The sequence below is a fragment of the Hemitrygon akajei genome, chromosome 4 (genome assembly GCF_048418815.1).
Source record: "Hemitrygon akajei chromosome 4, sHemAka1.3, whole genome shotgun sequence".
Classification (NCBI taxonomy): Eukaryota; Metazoa; Chordata; class Chondrichthyes; order Myliobatiformes; family Dasyatidae; genus Hemitrygon; species Hemitrygon akajei.
The window spans coordinates 137,629,340-137,651,355 of NC_133127.1; the positions used below are offsets into that span (position 1 = coordinate 137,629,340).

At 37.7% G+C, this 22,016-nt stretch overlaps 1 protein-coding gene and 1 long non-coding RNA gene across 33 annotated transcripts in view; both read left to right on the forward strand.

Moving 5' to 3' along the window:
* The first annotated feature begins 2,770 nt into the window (after window positions 1-2,770).
* The window catches only part of picalma (phosphatidylinositol binding clathrin assembly protein a), a 138,801-nt gene continuing 119,555 nt past the window's right edge, over window positions 2,771-22,016 (forward strand). For 17 of the 32 annotated variants that reach the window (XM_073043394.1, XM_073043380.1, XM_073043388.1 and 14 more), the window contains exon 1: window positions 2,772-3,106. In XM_073043394.1, coding sequence (XP_072899495.1) covers window positions 2,977-3,106 — 130 coding nt within the window. In that variant the 5' untranslated portion in view covers window positions 2,772-2,976. Of the gene's footprint in view, window positions 3,107-22,016 lie in introns of all 32 variants that reach the window. The other 15 variants (XM_073043392.1, XM_073043403.1, XM_073043401.1 and 12 more) reach the window with 3 other exon arrangements.
* On the forward strand, window positions 11,805-20,291 carry LOC140726689 (uncharacterized). Its single transcript, XR_012098699.1, has 3 exons — window positions 11,805-16,200; window positions 17,078-17,141; window positions 18,124-20,291. It is a non-coding gene; the product is annotated as an uncharacterized lncRNA (long non-coding RNA).

A 22,016-nucleotide genomic window follows, 5' to 3' on the forward strand; every position in this document is an offset into this window, starting at 1 on the left:
AAGTTTAGGATGTAATTATAGAACTTAGAGCCTAAACAGGTGAATGACAGAGCTATTAAAATTCTGAATGCAGAGGAGGCGTAATTGGATGAACACTGTTATTTTGGAGGATTGTTCAGCTTGTAGAGGTTATGAGATATGAAAGGATAGGATTTAATGGATAAATTTGAATATTTCTTAATTATAAAATCAAGGCAGGAGTGTGATGACACTGGGATGATGTTGTTAAATATATTTAAAAAGAAGGTAGATGTATATGTTTTATGAGTGTTACTGTGGCTACAGCTCGAAACAAAGCCATAGAAAATAGAAGCAGAAGCAGGAGCAGGCAATCTGTACCTGTGGGCTTGTCCTATCATTCAATATTGTTATGGCTGTTCATGATTTATTTTCTTATTCTCCCCATAATTTGATCCCTTTAGCGTTAAGAAATAATGGGGAAGTTGAGGGAACACACAGCAGTTTTCATCAAGGGATCAGCAGTGGAAAGGGTAAGCAGTTCAAAGTTCCTGGGTATCAACATCTCTGAAGATCTATCCTGCGGATAACATATTAGTGCAATTACAACGAAGGCATGACAGTGCCTATATTTCATTAGAGGTTTGAGGAGACTTGGTATGTCATCAAAGACTCTTGCAAATTTCTACAGATGTACCGTGGAGAGCATTCTATCTGGCTGCTTTACTGTCTGGTATGGAGAGGCAGTGGCACATGATTGGAAAAAGCTTTAGAAATTGTAAACTCAACCAGCAGCATCATGCCTCCTCAGCATTTAGGACACCATCAAAAGGCGACGCTTCAAAAAGGTGGCATCTATTATTAAGGGCTCCCATTGCCCAGGATATGCCTTTTTCTCATTGCTACCATCAAGGAGGTGGTACAGGAGCCTGAAGGCACATGCCCAGCATTTCATGAACCGCTTCTTCCCCCACTGCTATAAGATTTCTGAATGGACGAAAAACTTCTGAACATGAACTCAGTATTTTAGTTCTCTTTTTACATTGCTTATTTTTTTTGATAATGGGTATATTCTTATTGTAATTTATCTTTTTTGTTATTATGTATTTCAATGTACTGCTACCATAAAATACATATGCTAGTAATATTAAATATTATCTTGATTCCAATTTTGAATCTGATAAATCTAGACCCTAGAGAGTGCAGATACTGCAATTTGGAGTAAAAAGAAACTGCTAGAGGAACTTAGTGGGTCAGGCAGCGTCTATAGAGGTTTCAGGTTGAGTTCTTGCTTCAGAAAAATAACTAGCTCCTGCTTTTGATGTTAATTGGTAGGAGACACAGTGTGGTAGAGACAAAATGATAGAGAATGTGTCCTTTTCAGATCTTTACTGTTAGAACTAGCATTTTCATAAGATTCAATGGTGGAATTAGTTGTGATGTGGAGCTTGGTCTCCTAATGTACACATGTACATGCTAATCTATGTGCTGTAATTTGAAGTTGGGGTGATCGTACTTCTGGAGCAGAGAAATACTTCTGATCTGAATTCATGATTTCAATTCCATCATTTGGAAAGAGAATATCTTGCAGGGGAACTTAGATGCTTTAATCATGCTCATTTTGAAGAAAGACGGCATCTGACTGTGATGATGATTGTAGAGGGAGTTTTCTTCTTGTCCATTACAGGAACAGTTGTAGCATGAATCCTCCTCATCTGCTTTCTATTATGAGCCAACAAGGTTCTTCCATTGAAACACACACTAAATGTTGGGAGGAACTCAGCACATCCAGCAGCATCTACGGAAATGAATAAACAGTTGAATTCTCGAGCTGAGACCCTTCATCAGGACTGGAAAGGAAAGGGGAAGATGACAGAATAAAAAAGTGGGGAGAGGGGAAGGAGGTCAAGCTAGAAGGTGATGGGAGAAGCGAGGTGAGGGGGAAAGGTAAAGGGCTGGGGTTGAAGGTTCTTCCATTGATCAAGAGGCTGAACTGAGCTTATCTTCACAGCACAATAAAACCAAGAGAATATAGGTCTTTAGTGAATTCACAAGCGCCTTTAACTCATTCAACCAAGGCAGATTATGGAGAATCCTTCTTCAATTTGGTTGTCTTCAAAGTCATTACCATCCAACATGTGTGACATGATGGTCCTAACCAACCCATCTACAAAAGACCCAGTGCCAGTGTTGTCTGAGATCAAGTAAGACTGTATCCCTGCATCAACATTCTCAATATTTAATCTTACCTCCAACAAAATCTCCACAGGTAAGGAATTAATCTGCAGGGTGAATGAAAAACTTTGTCCGCAATGACCAATCTTGATATAAAATATCTTTTAGTCTCGTCTCAACACGCCGGCAGTTGTACTTGTTCAACAAAGCTTCCTGACTCGGTGTATTATATGTAGATATTGCAAACACGCAGTTGTATCAGCAGGTAAAATAAAAGAACCTGTTCGGGAAAGTAGAAGCAGCAGCATCGAAAGGCAGCCAGTCTCGATTGCAGAGGGGAAATCTGGGCTGGCTGATGGGCTCCAGCTGGTACGAGGGTTGGTGGATGATCACATGATAACAATCCAGTGGGCAGGAGCCTGGTTCAAACCCGCCATTTTCCTGCAACTCCTGCTCCCTTTCAGCGGAGGGAAAGAAAGGAAGAGGATTTGAACCCTGGGTGGCGACAGCTGCCCAAACGCTGCCTTGCATGTTGTTTTAGAAAAGCCTGAGGCAGGCGTCTCTTCTTGTTCCTCCTTCCGGGGTTTTCAGTTTACTTTTTGTTGGTCGGGGGGTGGGTGGATGGGGGGGGGAGGGTTAGGGAGGGTGGTGTTTGTTTTTCTTCATCTGCCTGGCCGGATTGATCAGTGAGAGGGATTTAAAGCCCTTCCTCTCTGTGTGTGTTTGTGTGAGAGGAAAGAGAGAGAGTGTGTGAGAGGAAAGAGAGAGAGTGTGTGAGAGAGAGAGAGGGAGGGGAAAGACAGACAGAAAGAAAAAAGGGACAGGGAATCTGCTGTTGATAAGATGTCGGGCCAGAGTATCACGGACCGTATCGCCGCCGCTCAGCACAGTGTCACCGGCTCTGCTGTTTCCAAAACCGTCTGCAAAGCCACAACACACGAGATCATGGGCCCTAAGAAGAAACATCTGGACTGTAAGCGCTTCCTTTCACTTTGGCACTATGCAGCATGAAGCCGCGGCTGCTTTTTTAAAAATTCGGTTTGATGTTAACACCAGCCGCCTGCCGGGGCCTGTGCGTTGTCGGGGGAATGTTTCCGTGTTTTTTTGCGGCAACAGGCCCCTGATAACGCCCTTGGCCTTGATTTTGTTCCGTGGATGCACGGCATTTTGATGTAGAGTTTGATAGTCTTTTGTCTTTGTTGTATAGTAACTCGTTTTTGTGTGTGTAGTGCAGTAAGATTCGCTGCGAACTTGTGTGGGGAGTTGGTGTGTATTTCAGGGGTGGGGGAGATGTTTAAGTCTCAATACATTTCTGTGGTTTCATGTGATGTGGTAGTTGTGGTTACATTTCTGAAAGCTACCATTGAGAATGGAACTTAGAACTCACCTCAAAAACACGTTATAGTGAATCAGCAATATTCTATACTCTTGCATGACACTGATTTTTTTCTATTGTCAGAGACAATAAATTATTTTTGATTAAAGGCGTGGGATCTCGAGGACTAAACCGATAACTGCTGAAGTATTTTTAATTATATGTAATTTGTTATCGTTTAATGAGTGGAACGGAGAACAAAAGTTTCTCAGATTAATTCCTTCCGATTTAGAAAATCTGACTCCCGTGTTCTGAGTCAGTGTTCAGTCTTGTGGACCCTGTACCAATTCACGGTTCTGGAATTTGTGATGGGTTCACGCGTAGCGCTGGATGTAATATTTATGATTAAGGGAGTAATATATTCTAATTCACAAAGTTGTAATTATTAAATGTTTAATGAGCTTTTTGATTATTTACACATAGTACAGTAAAAAAAAATGCTTATTTTCTTTTTTATGGGAAAATACACCACTGTGCCACAACCAAATAAATGTGGTTATGTGGTACTTTTTACCATGGGGAAACTGAATATCCCAAAGCTTAATGTTACTATTTCAGAAATATTAATGTGTCAATAGAGATCTTTTAAACCATGGTACTCCTGAGAGCTGGTTGAATGGGCTCATGCTTTCATATGAAAGCACAATATGAAATAATGACTAGTTTTGTAAAAGTGAATTTAAATTGTATTAAATCAAGCAACGATTCTTTGACCATTGTAGAATCAGAATTAGAGTCAGGTTCAATGTCACTGGCATACATCATGACATTTGTTGGCAGCAGTACATTCCAATACCTAAACTACAAATTAAATCAGGAGTGCACAAAGAGCAAAAAAAAAGTGAAGTAGTGTGTATAGAAGAGAAAATAGAAAAAAATGGTGTGAAACTTGACATTTTTAAATAGGTTTGAGATATAAATCATATCTTGGATCTTCTAGTGGTGTACTTGTGACTTTAGAGATTGAGATCTAAATTCTTTCTCCATTCCTCAAGTGTACATTTCAGGATGACGCTGTTGTAGAACTAAGAGAAGACGGTCTCACTGCAATTATCAATTTCTTTTTCAAATTACATATAAAACCAATGTCCTCAATCCTTAACAGTCAAAAACTTTAATAATTCTGGATGGACTGTGGAGTATTTCTTCAGCCAACAACAACAAAATTGTTTTACTGATCATTGATTTAATTTGCTTTGTGCAAATTTGATATGTTAGCATAAGATTTTGACACTTCTGGTGATGTTGAAGACGTGAATTGTTTCAACTACCATGGGAAGTTCTTTCAGAATTGAGCTTAATATTACCGGCAGATGTCATGAAATTTGTTAACTTAGTGGTAACAGTACAATGCAATACATGATAATATTAAAAAAAAAGTAAATCAGTTACTCTATACGTATAAATTAAACAGTTAAATTGGAAAATAGTGCAAAAACAAATAAGTGTATTTAAAAAAAAAAGTGAGGTAGTGTTCATGGGTTCAATGTCTATTTAGGAATTGGATGACAGAGGGAAAGAAGCTCTTCCTGAATCTCTGAGTGTGTGCCTTCAGGCTTCTGTACATCCTTCCTAATGGTAACAATGAGAAAAGGGCATGTCTTGGGTGATAGGGGTCCTTAATAATGGATGCTGCCTTTCTGAAGCACTGCTCCCTAAGGATGTCTTGGATAATATGGAGGCTAGTACCCAAGATAGAGTTGATTAATTTTACAACTTGCTGAAGTTTCTTTCAATTCTGTGCAGTGGCTCCCCTCACCCCTTACCAGACAGTAATGCAACCTTTCAGAATGCTCTCCATGGTACATCTGTAAAAGTTTGAGTGTTTTAGGTGACAGACTAAATCTCTGAAATATAGCCACTGATTTTTCCTCCTTTATTGCTGCATCAATTTGTTGGGATGAGGTCAGTTCTTCAAAGATTTTGAACACCCAGGAACTTGAAGTTGCTGCTGACTCATTCCACTTCTGATCTCTCTGAGGATTGGTTCATGTTCTCATGTCTTGCCCTTCTTGAAGTCCACAATCAGCGTATTGTTGATGATGAGTGCATGGTTGTTGCTGCAAAACCACTCAACTAGCTGGTAAATCTCGTTCCTGTACACCCTATTTTCTCTGTGATTCTGCCAACAATGGTTGTATCATCAGCAAGTTTATAGATGGCATTTGACCTATACCTAGAGTCACAGTCATGGGTAGAGCAGTGGGCTAAGCACGCATCCCTGAGGTGCGCTAGTGTTGATCGTCAATGAGAAGGAGGTATTATTACCTATATGTGCAGATTGCAGTCTTTCGGTTAGGAAGTATAAGATCTAATTGCAGAGGGAAGTACAGAGAACCAATGGCAAGTCTTCTAATTCCTACCTCAAAATCAGTATTTTTGTTTTCATAAGTATCATTGTGTGTAAAGCTAAAATATTATTTAACTTTTGTAAATGCGTTCTTCCAAATTGGAAAGCGTCCTCATTGGGAAAAAAACTGAGGATGATTTCCACTTTATCCCATTCCTTTCATCCACATGTTCTCTTCATTCACAGTGGACTACTGCAGTCACCATAATAGTTCCAGTAGTTGTCTTCATTCCTTTTCTGCCACTCCTCTGTTTAAGTGCTTCAATTTTTCTAACCAATTTTTACTAGTTTTTTGCCAGTTCTTTCAAATGTTATGTATTCACCCAATTGAGTATATAAATGACAATGTGATTTGCAGTAAAAGTCATATTGAAAACTACCTCATTAATAGAGCATCAGAATCAATAGGAATTAATTTGTATACTGTATATAAGAAATTAAAATCATTGCAATGTAACTTCTGGTAGCTGCCTTTGCTCTGAACATGAGTGCTCATATCTAAGGTTAAATTTTGTGCAGAACATTGAACAGACTTCATCCAATGCAAATAAATTCTTATTGGGCTTTCAGCTGGGTACACATATCAGGGATGAAGATGGCAAGAGTTCGTCATCGAAATGTTGGTTAAAGTTGATACCTGTACCTGGCTGAAAGCCTTAAAAGAGTTTATTTATCATATATGCTGGGAAAGCACTAAATCCTCTTCTTCATCCAATACACATTTATCTTTTAGATACAATGATATATTTGGAGAAGTGTCACTTTCAGCAATTTGATGCCCCTTTGCAAGAGCTCTTTAACTGGTCTTGTGTTGAGATGTCTCTCATAATTTGCATGTGATGAGATAGCATGCTGCAATTTGCCTTTACAGTACTCGTTTTTTTTTTAACCTTTTCAGTTACTATTTAACATGCAGGTACCAGTTTAGCAAGATTAAGCATTGGTCTCACTTTTGATTTCTTGTCCGTGTATTTAGTGCTACCAGAGATGAGCAATCAGGTTAACCTAAATGACAATACTTCTGATGTCATTAAAACTTTCAAGATGGGAATTTGGCAGGTTGTTCTAAATTTCCCACCTTGATACAGAAACAACATTATACGAGAAGTATGTCTTGGAAACTGCAGGATGGTTTCCAGGTATGTTTGTTAAAGTTTTTGCTATTTATAAACATGCTTAATATAACTAGACTTTGTGTTGCTCCTGCAAAACCACAAATTTCATGGGATACAGGTAAATCCTTAAACTAGCCAATGGTATTGTGACATCAACAATAGATTTCAAGGCGAGTGGTCCTGGGTTCATAACCGGCTGGCTCTTTGCATGCTTTCCATCTGTGCTGGGTTGAGTATTGAGCAAGCAACTTGGCCTTGTAAAAAAAAAACACACCAGACAAAATACTAAAGAAATAGCAAGGTGCCCCCATTGTGCCACAGGGTGCAGAAAGGAATAACAACATAAGTAAGTGTTAATAATTCTGAAAGAGAGTGGGTGAATGATTTGACTTGGAACATGAATTGGAATTGAGATTCAAAAAGCTTCTGCTTTTTATTTGACTATTGGTGTCCATGTGTTCTTTTGTCTATTCTTCTCTGACTTGCTTTTGTGTTCAACTGAATCAAGGATTCAATATGTATTTTAGGATTTGGTTTTACTTGTTTTGCTGTTGGTCTGTGTATCTTTTATTCCTATGGTCAGATTTTGCTTTGATTAACTGTTTCCTGGCTTGTATATTGTAATAGTGTGAAGAAGCATGACTCTTGATTGAAGCCTCTGATTGGCAATATCATTAATAAACAAGATCTTCGTGCAAGTCATAGATAATCACAGCTGGGTCAGAAAAAAATCCTTTTTCTCTCAGTCCTTCAGTATTATACTTTATTATTATACTTACTCAGTATTATACTTTGAAATCCTCAGCCAGGGTGAGTTGATCTCTAGAATTTACAGGAAATGCCTTCCTTATGAACATATCCTTAAAACAGAAAGCAAGCTGCCTGTTTTGTTTTAAGTGGAGGGAAGAGCAATCTGTATCTAGTTGCTTGTTTGCTATTAAGCTGTCCCCACCCTTCCTATCTGAAGTTCTTTAATAGCAGCTAGTTAGCAAGCTCCAGGAATGCTCTCTTATGTTTATAAATGGAAATTGTTCTTTGGTAAATAAGCTACTTGTAGGACTTAAACTCTGTTTTTGATCTGGTGTTTATCCATTTCACCATATGGAGCATAGGAGATGCATTCCATTAACTGGTGTTGACTGAATGTTCCTCATTATGATGTCTGATGTTTGTGACATGAGATCTGGGAGTTGCCTATTCCCTTGCACGCTTACTACTCCTTCAGGCTAAACCTGAGTGTGCAGTCTAATCTTCCTTAAAAGAACCGTAAATTTCATTGTCTTGCACATAGAATGATCACTAATGTTAGTACAGTGTTGCCAACATATCTTGCATCACATGCCAACTGCTGCTAAAATAGTACTTGGACTTTTTGTCATCGTCATCTGAGTTCTGCAACGTAAACTACATGGCTTTTACTCTTGGTGGCATCTAACCTTTTTAGAAAATACTGCTCCAATATCTTTGGTATACAGAAGTCTGGCACCAGGCCCTACAAACTATGAAATTAACTACTTTCTTTTGCCATCTGCATTCTGTAAACTAATCCAAATCACTTGCTTGACGTTTACCTCTTTTTCTCAGTTATACTTCGACCTTTTGTATCTGAAATGATCAGCATTGACCTGGTTTTTAAGTAACCTTCACATCTCCTTTGCTTTGGTGATTTTTTTTTTTCCTTAACAACTCTCCCTTGAAGGCATTGGATCATTTAACCAACATTAAAAATCCTGTTCAAGCTCATTCTTTTTTTTTTTTGCAAGGAATATTGATTTTTCCACTATTGCTGGATTTTATCTGTTCCTTAATTGAAAATTTCATTGTGTGAATCTCATTCTGTCACAATAGAGTTGATTTATCTATCACAAATATGGAATGTGATGTTGCTATTAAATTGTTACGTTTACCTTCTAGCAAGGCCTTGGAATCTTTAGGTTACTGCGCTAGTAATTATGGAAGGCAGATTAAAACATAGTTGTCAACCATTGTACATGACTTCTAGGAGTTTGGATATCTTAATCTGGAAATAAATTGTTTATTTTGCATGTTTTAAAATGTTTGAAATTCTTGAATTTGTAGGATGATTACTACAAATTAGAAAAAGTATTTAAAAGCAATTTGATTTTGTGCATAAGATTTACTATTGTTCTGTAAATTATTTAAATTGATATGTAAATTAAAAATTTATCTAACTAAATCTTCTTGCCCAAATAGAGAGTGATCTCGAGACCAACCTGTTCATATTCTAGCCAAGCAATTGGCTCAAAGTCCCGCTTGTCATCTTGGTATAAAAATCAGAAAGCAAAGCTATTTTAATCAACCTTAATTCAGAAAATTATGACAACCAGAAAATTGAGGGAACCCAGTCTATTATCAATGTGGTGTCTGAACCTGGAGTACTGTTTGGTCCCAGTTGAACTGGACTTGGACTAACCATAACTGCCATTGGAAGGCTAATAATCAGAAAGACCCACATACACAAACACCACTTTATGTATTCTGAAAACAAAGCAGTTTTTATTTTAAACAAAAATATTGTGTACATTCCCAGTAGAAAGTGATACTTGTCCTTTCTCTTCAGATCCTGATAAACCTGCTGTGTATTATCAGTATTTATACTTTTTTCCATTTTGTAGGTTATTAGTGCAAAAATGCAAGATCTAAATGTGGAATTTGTTTTGTCTTTTATCTTTTGGACTTTGCTCAGAGTTGTGATCTATCTAACCTCTGAAAAGCACATTTTGTTGACAATGATGGTACAGGAACTGATGATAGGTACTGGTCTTCCTAATTAGAACATGCTCTATGCAGGCTAACTGTACTGAGCTTCAAGGACTGAAGTAGATATTTTCAGTATTGAAACATTTTTCCCGCTAAATTTATTTTCAGCATGGTCTTGCAGCGACTTTTGACCAGGTTAAATTCTCCACAGTCGATGACTTAATTTATAGGATATTGTGTGTAATGTAAATTAATTGGCTTTCCTGTACAATCATTTTATACTTTAATACTTTTAACGTGTGTATTTAGCTGTAAGAGGCATGTGTGCTGTTTTCTTAGCTTTTATGTTTTCTGAGAGAACGTAATAAGTTTTCATTTTACAGTGGACAAAAGTGTAAATTTATCTCTTCGGAAATTTGAGACTGAAGAATTCCATTCAATTAATAATGAATTTAGCACCTCAAGTCTGTTCCAACACTTAATACAATCAAAGCTGCCCAATTAAAACTTCAAATCTGCATTCTTATGTACCATTAGGATGAGAGTCCATTTTTACCTAAATGCATAAAATAGTGGGCTCAACCCACAAGCTGCTCTAAAAAGTTATCTCGTCGTCATTCCCTCTCCAGCACCAACCTAATTTCCCAATCTACCTGCATTTTGAAATTGCTCATCACTACTGTAGCATTGCCCTTGTGACATGCCTTTTCTATCTCCTGTTATAATTTGTATCCCATATCCTGACCGTTCAGGGGCCTGTGTATAACTCCCATCAGCGTCTTTTATCATTGCAGTTTAATTCTACTCACAAGAATTATACATCTTCCAAACCTATGTCACCTTTTTCTAAGGATTTTATTTCCTTTTTTTAAACCGACAGAGCCACCCCATCCGCTCTGTCCACTTGTATGTCCTTTTGATACAAGGTGTATCCTAGCTCCCAACTATGATCTTTCAGCCATGACTTAGTGAATACCCACAACATCATACTTGTCAATCTCCAACTGTGCTACAAGATCATCTACCTTGTTCTGTATACCGTGTGCGTACAAACATAATACCTTCAGTCCTGTATTCATCACCCTTTGATTTTTTTCCCCCATGTAACACTTTAAATCAGGGGTCGGCAACCTTTTTGCCTCTGTGGGCCGGATTGCGTATTATTGAGCGGACGGTGGGCCAGATAAATGCCATAAAAAAACTTGAAATATGGGAATTATCCATTTAAATACATCTAGTTATGTTTTGCTTCAAATTAATGAATAACGCATGCTAGAAAATCAGTTGTGCTTAAGCTGGCTACCCCCACTTTAAATCACACAGACTGCAATTTTGATGTCATCTGCTTGTCTTCCTTCACAATCTCACTACACACTGCATTTATTTGTATACCAATTGCCCCATCCTCAACACTATCACTCCCGTTCCCATCCCCTGCCAAATTAGTTTTAACCCCTCCCCTTCAACAGCTCTAGCAAGCCTGCTAGCAAGGACATTGATCCCCCTCAGGTTCAGCTATAACCTGTCCTTTTTGTACAGGTCATACCTTTCCCAAAAGAGATTGCAGTCATCCGGTAATCTGAAATCCTGCCCCCTGTACTAATTCCTCAGCCATACATTCATCTGCAAAATCGTCCTGTTCTTGATCATCACTGGCCATTGCAAGGTTACTACCTTGTAGATCCTGCTTTTTAGCTTTCTACCCAAGTTTCTACTTTTCTTTCTATCTTCTCTATTATATTGAACTATGACAGGATTGTCATCTTTGCTGATTTCATTATTCTTATTAATGACCTCTCGTATGTGAACTGTAATATAGCTGAATTCATGAACTTACCAGACAGCCTAGATCTTGTTCAGCATGTCCTGAGCCCACCCATTGACTTGGAACTACACTTGACTTAGTAATGACAAAAACATTAAATATTATTAGTATAACCAAGAGAAAATCTGCAGTTGCTGGAAATCCAAGCAACACACACTAAATGCTGGAGGAACTCAGCAGGCCAGGCAGCATCTATGGAAAAGAGTACAGTCGACGTTTTGGACGGACACCCTTTGGCAGGACTGCAGAAAAAAAGCTGAGGAGTAGATTTGAAAGGTGGGGGGATGGGAGAGAGAAATGCTAAGCGAAAGGTGAAACGGAGTGGGGAGGGTTGAAGCAAAGAGCTAGGAAGTTGATTGGTGAAAGAGACAGAAGGCCATGGAAGAAAGAAAGGGGGAGGGAGCAGTAGAGGGAAGCGAGTGGATGGGTAAGGAGATAACATGAGAGAGGGACAAAGGGATTGGAAATGGTGAAGGGGGAGTGGAAGTTTGAGAAATTGTGTTATTTATTATTAATACCTCTGTCTGATACCACTACCCCTCATAATTTTTGTGTACTTCTTGATGCCCTCCTGCCTGTAACCACAAAATGAATTACAGCTGAAAAAAATTTTTTTTGATACCGCAATGCAGCTTAAATTCTGAGTTGGCTAGTTTATCAAACCTATGTGACTTAAACTGCTCAGTAAATGGAATTGGTTGATTTTTTTTCAACAATAACTAGACATTTATTAAACACTCAAGGTTAAAAAGAAATCACATAGTTAAACAATTCCATCTGTGTGATCGAGTGATCTTGCAGAGTGTTGAGAGAAGATAGAGGAAGACAGGACTAGAAGTCTGCCATAAGTCTCCTTTAATGCTGCTAAAACTTCTGCAAGAAGAGCTGATTTCTCGCCCCCCCCCCATTGCTCTCAACAATAAACCATTTGTTGAACCCTGCCCTAACCTATAATGAATGTCCTCAGCCAAGCACCTGCCACAAAATGTGAGGAATTCAGTTTTTTTAATGAACAAAATTACTTCAATTGGGAATAGTATAGCTAGTTACTGGTAACCTCTATAGCAATCTCCTAAAAAGTCAGCAAACATCAAAATTTATTCATATTTCTGATTCAGAAGTCTTAGATGGTAACAGAAAGTAAACCGTTTACTGGTCTTGACCCTGTCCCTACCATACTTGAAGAACTCTTTAATAGTCTTTTCAATTCTGTTAGAAAAAGTTGTTAACATATACTTTGAAAATTGAGTTTTTCCAGATGCCTTCAAGATTACAGTTGTCACATCCCTATTTAAAAAGCCAAACTTTGATAGTGGGGTACTAACTATAGGCCTATATCAAATCTTCCCTTCCTAGGCAAAACTCTTGAGAACATCATTTTCAACCAACTCCCCAATATTCAAGAAAGGTTTCAGTCAGGTTTTAGAGCAAACCACAGCACGGAGACGACCTTTACTAAAATTGTCAGCGACTTTGGGCTCAGCACTGATGCCAACAGGATTCATTTCTAATTCTCCATGATCTAAGTGCTGCCTTTGACACAATTGACCACAACACTCTCCTAGATTGCCTTGGGACCTGGGTTGGCTTCTCTGGTAGTGTCTTTAATTGGTTTCTTTCATATATCTTGGAAAGAAAATCTTTTGTCTGTTTTGGAGACCAATTTTCTAAGAGATATGATGTACCATTTGATGTTGCTTAGGGAAGCTGTCTTGGATCCCTACTCTTTATGCATGCTCCCCTTGGGAGACATAAACTTGATTTCCTTGCTAATGTATATGATACACAATTGTTTCATCTTGGTTGAGCCTGCTGATGAAAACACCCCATCTTTGACTTCTAGTATGGCTGCAATAAACAAATGGATGAGCAATAATTTCCTAAAACTAAATAAAAATAAAACTAATACTTCTGGTTGGTCCCCAAGTCAAGAGAATAAACTTCTTTATAAACTTGGGAACTTGGCTCCCGTTGTAAAATCAAAAGTATCAAGCCTGGATGTTATCCTTGATTCAGATTTGAATTTGAATTGCCACATACAGAAAGTGATCAAAGCAGCTTTTCGACACACAAATATTGCAAAGATATGTCTGTTTCTGTCAAATAATGCTGAAAATCTAGTCAACGTCTTCATATTGAATAGACTCGATTACTATAATGCTCTTTTTACTGGCCTTCCAAAGTGACCTATTGACCAACTTCAACTCATTCAGAATGCCACTGATAGACTTTTAACTAAAGCACATCACTCCTATCAAATAACTCTGCTTTGGCTTCCTTTATCTTTTAGAATTGATTTTAAAGTTGTCTGGCTTGTTTTTAAGCTCTTAGTAGTCTGGAAGTGGAGTACATCGCAGAATCATGTTCATTTTACAATCCTGCTTGAACACGCAGGTAGTCTTCAAAGATTTCTAAAGGTGCATTTAATGTCAGAGAAATGTATACAATATACATCCTGAAATACTTTTTCTTTGCAAACATCTACAAAACAGAGGAGTGCTCTCAAAGAAGGAATGACAGTTAAATGTTAGAATCCTAAAGCCCCCCCCCCAGCTCCCCTCTCCTACTTGTAAGCATCAGCAAAACAAAGATCCCTCCCTCCCCCACCAGCAAAAAAAAGTATCATCACCCACTACCGAGCACTCAAGTGTGTAGCAAAGCAACAGCAAAGACACAGACTTGCAGTACCCCAAAGGCTACTTGTTCACCTGATATTCAATGTACCACAGGCTCTCTCTCTCCCTAATAAGGGAGAAAGGTGTCTCCATTTCACAGCAAGATGGGAGACATAAGAAACAGCACGCTGATTCATGATGTTAAAAGTCCATTGCGTTGCTTTTTTCCAAGCTCTGTGCCCAAAGAACTCTAGTCTCTGGGCCCACAACCAGCAGGCAGCTTGCTGCTTTTGATCTTCTGTCTCCCACAACACACCAGATTCCTGCAGAGGCACTGACCTTCGGTCCTCCTGTCTCCAGAGCCACGAGATCCTGGAACTCCGGAGGCAAGTTAATCTCCTTGGCCGCATCCCTGGCATACCCAATAATGGCCAGTTGTGAAACCCCGAGAGTGGGTCCTATTCCCGCAAAGAACCAAAGTCAACGTCTAACTCCAGGTTAGGGTCTTCAAAAGAACCCTGAAAGGGAAAAATAGAGATATTAAAGATAGAAATAAAGCTATTTCCGAAGATGCCAGTAAAAGAGTCACCATTAGGTGCCATTGACTCTCCTAAGCTGCTGCTCCTCCTGGTCTCTTAAATTTAAACAATCTCTTAAAAGATCATTGGCATAACAACATAAGAAATAGGAGCAGCAGTAGGCCATCTGGCCCATCGAGCCTGCCCCGCCATTCAATAAGATCATGGCAGGTCAGCATTTTTTCTGAACTTTTCTCTGAAACTTGGGAAATGCATACCTATATGGGATACAGACTCAGTTGACACTTTTGAACATGAGCTCAAAAACGATTTATTTAACCTTGCTTTTAACTAACGTCTTTTGGTCTTTTATTTATACTTTTTCAATTTATCCTGCTGTGAAGCACTTTGAACTACATAGCTTATGAAAAGTGCTCTTTAAATATTATTATATGGCATGCTTCCCTTTATTATTTGATGCATTTTGTTCATGAGCCAGGAAATTACATTGCAGTTTTATAAAATTTTAGATCGGCCATATTTGAAGTATTGCATTTACTTCTGGCCAATAAGAAGGGATTTGGATGCTTTGGAGAGAGTGCGGAATATGTTTACCAGATTGCTGCCTGGATTAGAGAGCATTTGCTAAAAGGAGAGGTTGAATAAAGTTGGGTTGTTCTCTCTGCAATGGCAGAGGCCAACTGGTTATTTGACATAAATTTCATAAAATTATGTGAAGCATTGATAGAAGAGACAGGTGTTATCTTTTTCCCAGAGATTAGACATTTTAGGGGAATGGAGTCATTCAATGAAGATATGCAAAGCAATTTCTTTTAACACCGAATGGTGGCACCTGGAATGTGCTGCCATGGGTGGTGGTGGAAGCAGATATAAAATAACATTTAATAGGCTCTTTGATGCATGCACATGCAGAGAACGGAAGGGTTTGGACCGTGTAGAGCAGGCGGGATTAGTTTAATTAGATGTCATTATCTTGATTAGTTCAAAACAACATAGTGGGCTGAGGAGCTTTTTCTCATGCTGTACAGTTCTGTTTATAATTCATCTTGTAAAGAACCCTGGGTGCTGGTATGTATCAATTAAGACCTTCCTAACTCTTCTGAATCCAGTGGATACAGCCTAGGTTATCTAACGTTTTCATAAATGTGTTCCTTCCAGGTACTAGTCTGGTAGAACGTGTGAAGTGTTTTCAATTGTACTCTATGGTAGTGTTTTGCCAGACGTTATTTCCTCATTGTCCTATGTACTGGAAATTGCCTTCCTAATTTATTGTTCATTTCTCCTTGCAATAAACGCTATCTTGCGCTTTGTCTACAGATACACCATTGACTGATTTGGGAACTGAAATATTGAATACAGTTGAAAGTGCTTCTTTTTCTCATTTATTTTCTGTTTCTCTTTCCTATGTTTATCCAATCTATTCTTGCACTACACACATTTGAGTGGAAGAGGTCATAAGTTCCAGCCAAATGTCATGAACGTTCAATGTGATAAGCGACAGATATCAGTTTTAGAATTTGCTCAGTGGTAAGTATACTGGAACCTATGATCTAGGATGGGTATAGCATTACATTGCTATACCCATCTTAAAGAAATGATATAATGGGGTCTTGCCTGTTGTTTCTGAATGCAAAAGACCTTATGGCAATATTTGAAGAGTAGAAAAGGATAACTGGCATAACGTTGTGGCTAAAATTGATAGCTTAATTCAGGTTATCTGTTCATTTATCTCATTGCTGTTTGAAACCTTGATATACACACCAGCATTGGCATCTTTCCCTCCAAATGTGTGAAGTCCTAAAGAGATGTCATGAGAGACCTGATCCTTTGTCTAGAGACCTTTTTTTTAGAAAGTAGCCACAAATCTTTTACAATAAATCTTTGTTGTACATTGTACAATTGAAAAGAAGTATAATAGAACAGTGGTTCTGAAGTGTACAAAATGGCCCTAGAGATGGGCAAGGATCTATTGATGACAAATGAAAATAAAACAAACTTAAACGTATCGGAGCCAACAGTAAATCTGCAATTTGTACATTACCATGTGGTTGTGCAAAGTAATTGCACCATTGGTCCTTTCTACTGTGTATACACTACACAATCATATTTTCTTCTAGCCCCCTCCCCATACAACTTTCTCCTTCATGTCTGTGACTTCCTTTCACGTTTGTTCTTGTAGTAAGTTCCTGTTCTAACCACCCCAATGGTAAAAAAAATTCTTCTTATTTTCCAATTTATTATATTCATGACATTCTTCAAAATCAATATCTTAGTTTTCTGAACAAATACATTGGCATATGATTCTCAATTGATACAGTAGCCTGAAGGATAAGACTTTTAAAGCAAAATGTGGTGTCTGCCTCAGTAAACAAAATTCAGATTCTAAAACTCTTTAATGATTCAGAGGAAGTTTGGGATACCCAGAAACTGAAACTACAGCTGCTGAAGACCACTCTTCATCATAAAAGGTCAGACCTAGGGATGTTATTAAGAATTTTTCTTTCCTTTCCATTGGCAGAAACTTTCCCCCTCTATGATGGAAATCATTGTGTTATTGAAGTATTTAAAGCCTGTGATTAACAAAATAAAATATTGCTAGCTTTTCATCTTGAGATGGAACATAATAATGTTCTTTGAATGCTGTTGTCAAGAAAAATAAATTAACTGAGTTGATGTGTCAGTGTGGGACCTCAACGTTCTCTGTCTAATAAAATTTGTAGGATTAAAAAGTCCATTATAGTTGGATTTGGTAAAATTGCTGAATTGTCATTTCTATTTCTTTTGAGTAATTAAGAATAATCTAATGATTGGAAAGCATTTATAGGAAATGCTGTAACTACATGGCATAACTAAAGTAATGTATGATGTATTTTGGTACTGAAGTGCTTTAACAATAGTGAGGTAATGCATAAATTATCATTCTATTAGATTTGACTGTGGCATTAACCTTGATGCCTGAACTTTGTAGACAGTTGTGCATTTGCATGTGTATATGTTTGCCTTTATGCGTCCAAATAAAAGGGCCTGTAAAATTCTCTTAATTATGTAATGCCATGCCAATTGTTTGCAATTTAGTAGACGGTAAACTAAATGTGGGGGAAAAAGAATGAAAAGTTTTTGTTCCATCTTGGAGGGGCTTCAGCTTGGGTGCTGGGGTGGGAATGTGATTTTTTTTTTGTTTTGGAGTTGGAAATTAGGGCTAGAATTTTTAATATGCTATTTAATTGATTTCTGCTTCATCTTAAAATAGTCCTTAAAATAATTGAACCTTTGACCTGCAGTTAATAAGACGTGATAAACATTTTTTTAATGTGCAGATACAAAGATTAATCTTACTGGTAATAAAATTATCAGACCTGTGAAGTTGACCTCTGAAGTTAACCTTTAGTCACATTCAGTGACTCCTTCAATTCAATTTGAAAGCAAATTTTGTTGGCTGTATTTTTTTAGGGTATGATGCCAGATCAACAATCAACCAATTGATACAAGTGCCCCAGCTGCCAACTCAAATGCCAGCAACAGTACAGATAGACATTGTTTGGCTTATCTAAAAATGGCCTTGTGAACCCAAACAACAGTATCTCAACTGGAAAATGTGCCAGTTAACAAAATGACGTAGCAGCATTTTAATGTGAGAAAATGTGCCAGTTATTCATGTGGTTAGCACTGACAGCTATTTACTTTTACACTGTAGAGATCATTCATTTCACATTAACAGGACAGGCTTTTTTCTTGATGGGGATAGAGTTGATCCAAATCTAACATTGGTATAAGTATACAGTTTCAATGCACCATTTCATGGGTCTTCCAATGTATAGAACAGGTGCAAAAGAGTAGAATTGCTAGTTGTTTATCTGCCAACAGTGCCTTCACAGCAGAAGTTGTTGAAGTCGCAATGTAAACTGAATGCAGATACTGCTGTGAAGAATACTGCGGGATCGAGATTAAATAGTCACTGTATCCTCTTTTTGTCATCTGTCAAAAGTTTTTTTTTGTATGGAAGAAAGCAATTGAAGATTGTACAGCCTCTTGACTAGGATTGCCGTCTTTAGTTTTATAAATGCTTGCTTGTTCTTCAATGAATGTGTCTTTCTCCTTTTTTGTTGCTGCAATTAAGTGATTGTCATATCTCATTTCATAAAATGTAATATTTTCTTTGAGCACAAGATGTTGTTATGTGATATGTCTTAATGTATTAATATTTAATTCATTGAAACATTTTAAAATCAGTTTTCAGAATGTATAGTGTCTAATAGTGTCTAATTTGCTGTTGATTTTATAATCATTAGCAATTGCATGCACATATTCCTGTCTTCTGCAAGTGACCCCCGGCAGACAACTTAATTTCACAAACTACAATAATGCTTGTACCTTGATGATTGATTTCATAAAAGATGAAGGAAATTTTCTGAAGACTCAAGATTTCACTTTAAACCCATCCTACTCATATTTAGAAATGCTGATTGAACTTTGGCCATGGTGGATTTCTTCCGGTAAGAAAGAAGGTGGTGGGGGGGTTAATTTCAGATTGTGAAGCATATTTTACTAATAGTTACACATGTTTTCCACTCATACGTTATTTGTATCCTTGACAATTTTTGTGAAAAAGTCAGGTTTAACTTGATAAGGAAGTTGTAATGATTTGGGTGGGGTTGGTTGGATGAACACATGACAACCCAAACAATCCATGTAGTATTTGCATTCCACATGAGAAAATTTGTAATCGTTTCCTCATTTGTCTTTATTACTTCCTCATTGATCCACATTACAAATCTATCTTGAATATTGATAGTTTCTTCCTTGGCCAGTGATCTTCAAAGTGAATGTCATGGCAACATAACTGAAGCACTTTCATATACTCTCAGATCCAAATCTCTTGTATCTGTGGTACTTGTCCCATTTGGTTAGTCTCTTGTCATACTTTCATCAAAGTAAATATGCCCCTGACCTCTTTTATCTATGCAATTGTCTCTATTAATAAATCCCCACTAAAATTTTACATTAATTATTCCCTTCATCTCTTGGCCTTTAAGCAGACATACAATTTGTTACCAGAATTGTTTGGAGCTATTCAGCCCTACTCTTATTTCACAAAGTGTCAGACTGTCCCATTTTTCCAGTTTCTTCTGGAATATGAATGTTATCCTAGCTAGTTTTTTCCACAACATACTATCTTAATCCCATTGTCTGTGCCCTTTCCACTTTCTAGAAACAACTGTGAAGAATCCATGATGGACAATAAGAATAAGATCATTTTCTACTCCTTCACCATGACCACCAACCTGCATTCTTGGTTTAAAGTTGAATATTTCTCTAATTTTTCTCCCATCTCTGCACGTCTGCACAGCCCAAACTGTCTTTTTGGCTGTACACTGGAATTTCTTGATTTTATGAAAGTATTTAATTTTTTTTTCCAAATGCAGTTTTAAGCTGAATCTTGTAAATAGCAAAGACTGGGAAAAAATGGATTTTGAACATAGTGTTCCTGTGGGCAGAGAGTTGTGTGCTATTCATCATAATGAAAAATAGTTCCTTAAATTGAAGCATGTATTCTATGGAATCATTCTGCGGTGAAAATTCATTAATGTTTTTTGTATATTAAAGAATACCATACTAAACTACTGACTGTCCCCCAGATTTTCTTCCAGGGTCTGATGTCAACTGAGATTAACTTCTCTTTGATTACTGTTCTGTTCCTCCACGCCATCTTTTCTAACTATTGTCCAAACTTCAAATTTGCTTTTCTCTTGACTGTGAATGTTTGTTGCATATTAAATTTGTTTCATGTATCACAAAACCCTTCAGAATCCTTCCAATCCAGCTCCCAGACACTTCTCTCCAGTTCCTTCCTTAGCTATAATACCAAAATGATTCTCATTAAAACCACCATTGTTACCATGTAATTATGAAAAATAGAAATTGCCTTATTCACCCTTAAATTGTCTTAGGCCTTACATAGTTAACCCTGCCAATGTCCCTTCCTTGATGTCTGGCTGGTGGGACTACATCCAATGTTAATGTTATGTTTGGAGTCCTGCAAAGAACTAATCTTGGCTCTCCTAATTTCCATGAGTTGGCCCATCAGGAATGTCATGAAACAATTGTATCTGTTTGCAGATTCTACCTAGTATTTCTTCACTTTTCTTTTCACATTCCATTCTGGCTACTGAAATGAATCTGACATCCAATACTGGAAGAACAGGGGAATAACTTTCCAAAAATGTCAGAAAGGCCAAAGCCATAATATTGGCTTCAAGCTTCTTTCCTTGACTACCCATTCTGTTCTTCTGCCAGGCACTGAATTGGACATTTTCTTACCTTGCAGTAATTTCTTGACTTCACAACAAACTTCAGACCATGTTTCCACCTTGTCAAATCAGATTATTTTAATCTTTGTAATGCTGTATACTGTCTGACCTTAAGACCTCTGTCTGCTGCTGGTGCCCTCGTCTGTCTTATTATTTCTAGGCTTGACAATTTCAATGGATTACTGTTTCTCGGTGTTTTGCCTCTTGTGTATCTGAAGTTATCGTAACTATTTATGTACTAACTTGCAACAAAATTTATATACCATCTTGTAATTAGGTTTGACATTTACTTGAGAAATTTTTCAATAATGCCTCTGGTCTTTGTGGCTAAGCACAACTCAAACATTTATGAATTTATCCATACTATCCCTTGGCCTTAACAGTCACATATTTACAAGTACTGTTTGTAAACCTGATCGTCTTCCTCAGGCACAAGTTAGTCAATGACATGTCCCCTCTTGAGACACCTCTTTATATCCCCTCTCAAGTGAGCAGGGAATGGGCGGAGCTTAATGCTCAGTCCTGATTGGCTGGATCTAAATTGCCTGTTCCTGATTGGTTTGTTTGAATGAATTGCTAATTTTTAAGGCCAAACCCTCTTTGGGAAGGTGTGGTCCCAGTCTGGAGCTATCTTTACCATAGAACATTACAACACAGCTCTTAGGACCTACAGTTAGGTCCCCCACGTGCTCCATCACAAGTGATTGATTCCCTAATCTATCTCTTGTAGGCATTTATCCTGTGCAAACATGGTCAGGAAAAATCAGAGGCATTTTTAACACATTTAAACAATCAGAACAAGCCCATACAGTTTACCATGGAAGTAGAAAGTGAGGGTTCTTCACCATTTTCAGATGTTATGGTAAAACAGATGGTAGACAAGCTGGAGTTAAATGTTACAGGAAGATTTGCACAGACCCGTACCTGAATTTCCAGTTAAATCATCCAAAGAAGATATTGCTTGGCATTGTGTGAGGCATGGCACTAAGAACCTTGTGCACAACTAGAGCTGCAAAGGAGGAAGCGTACAAGAAG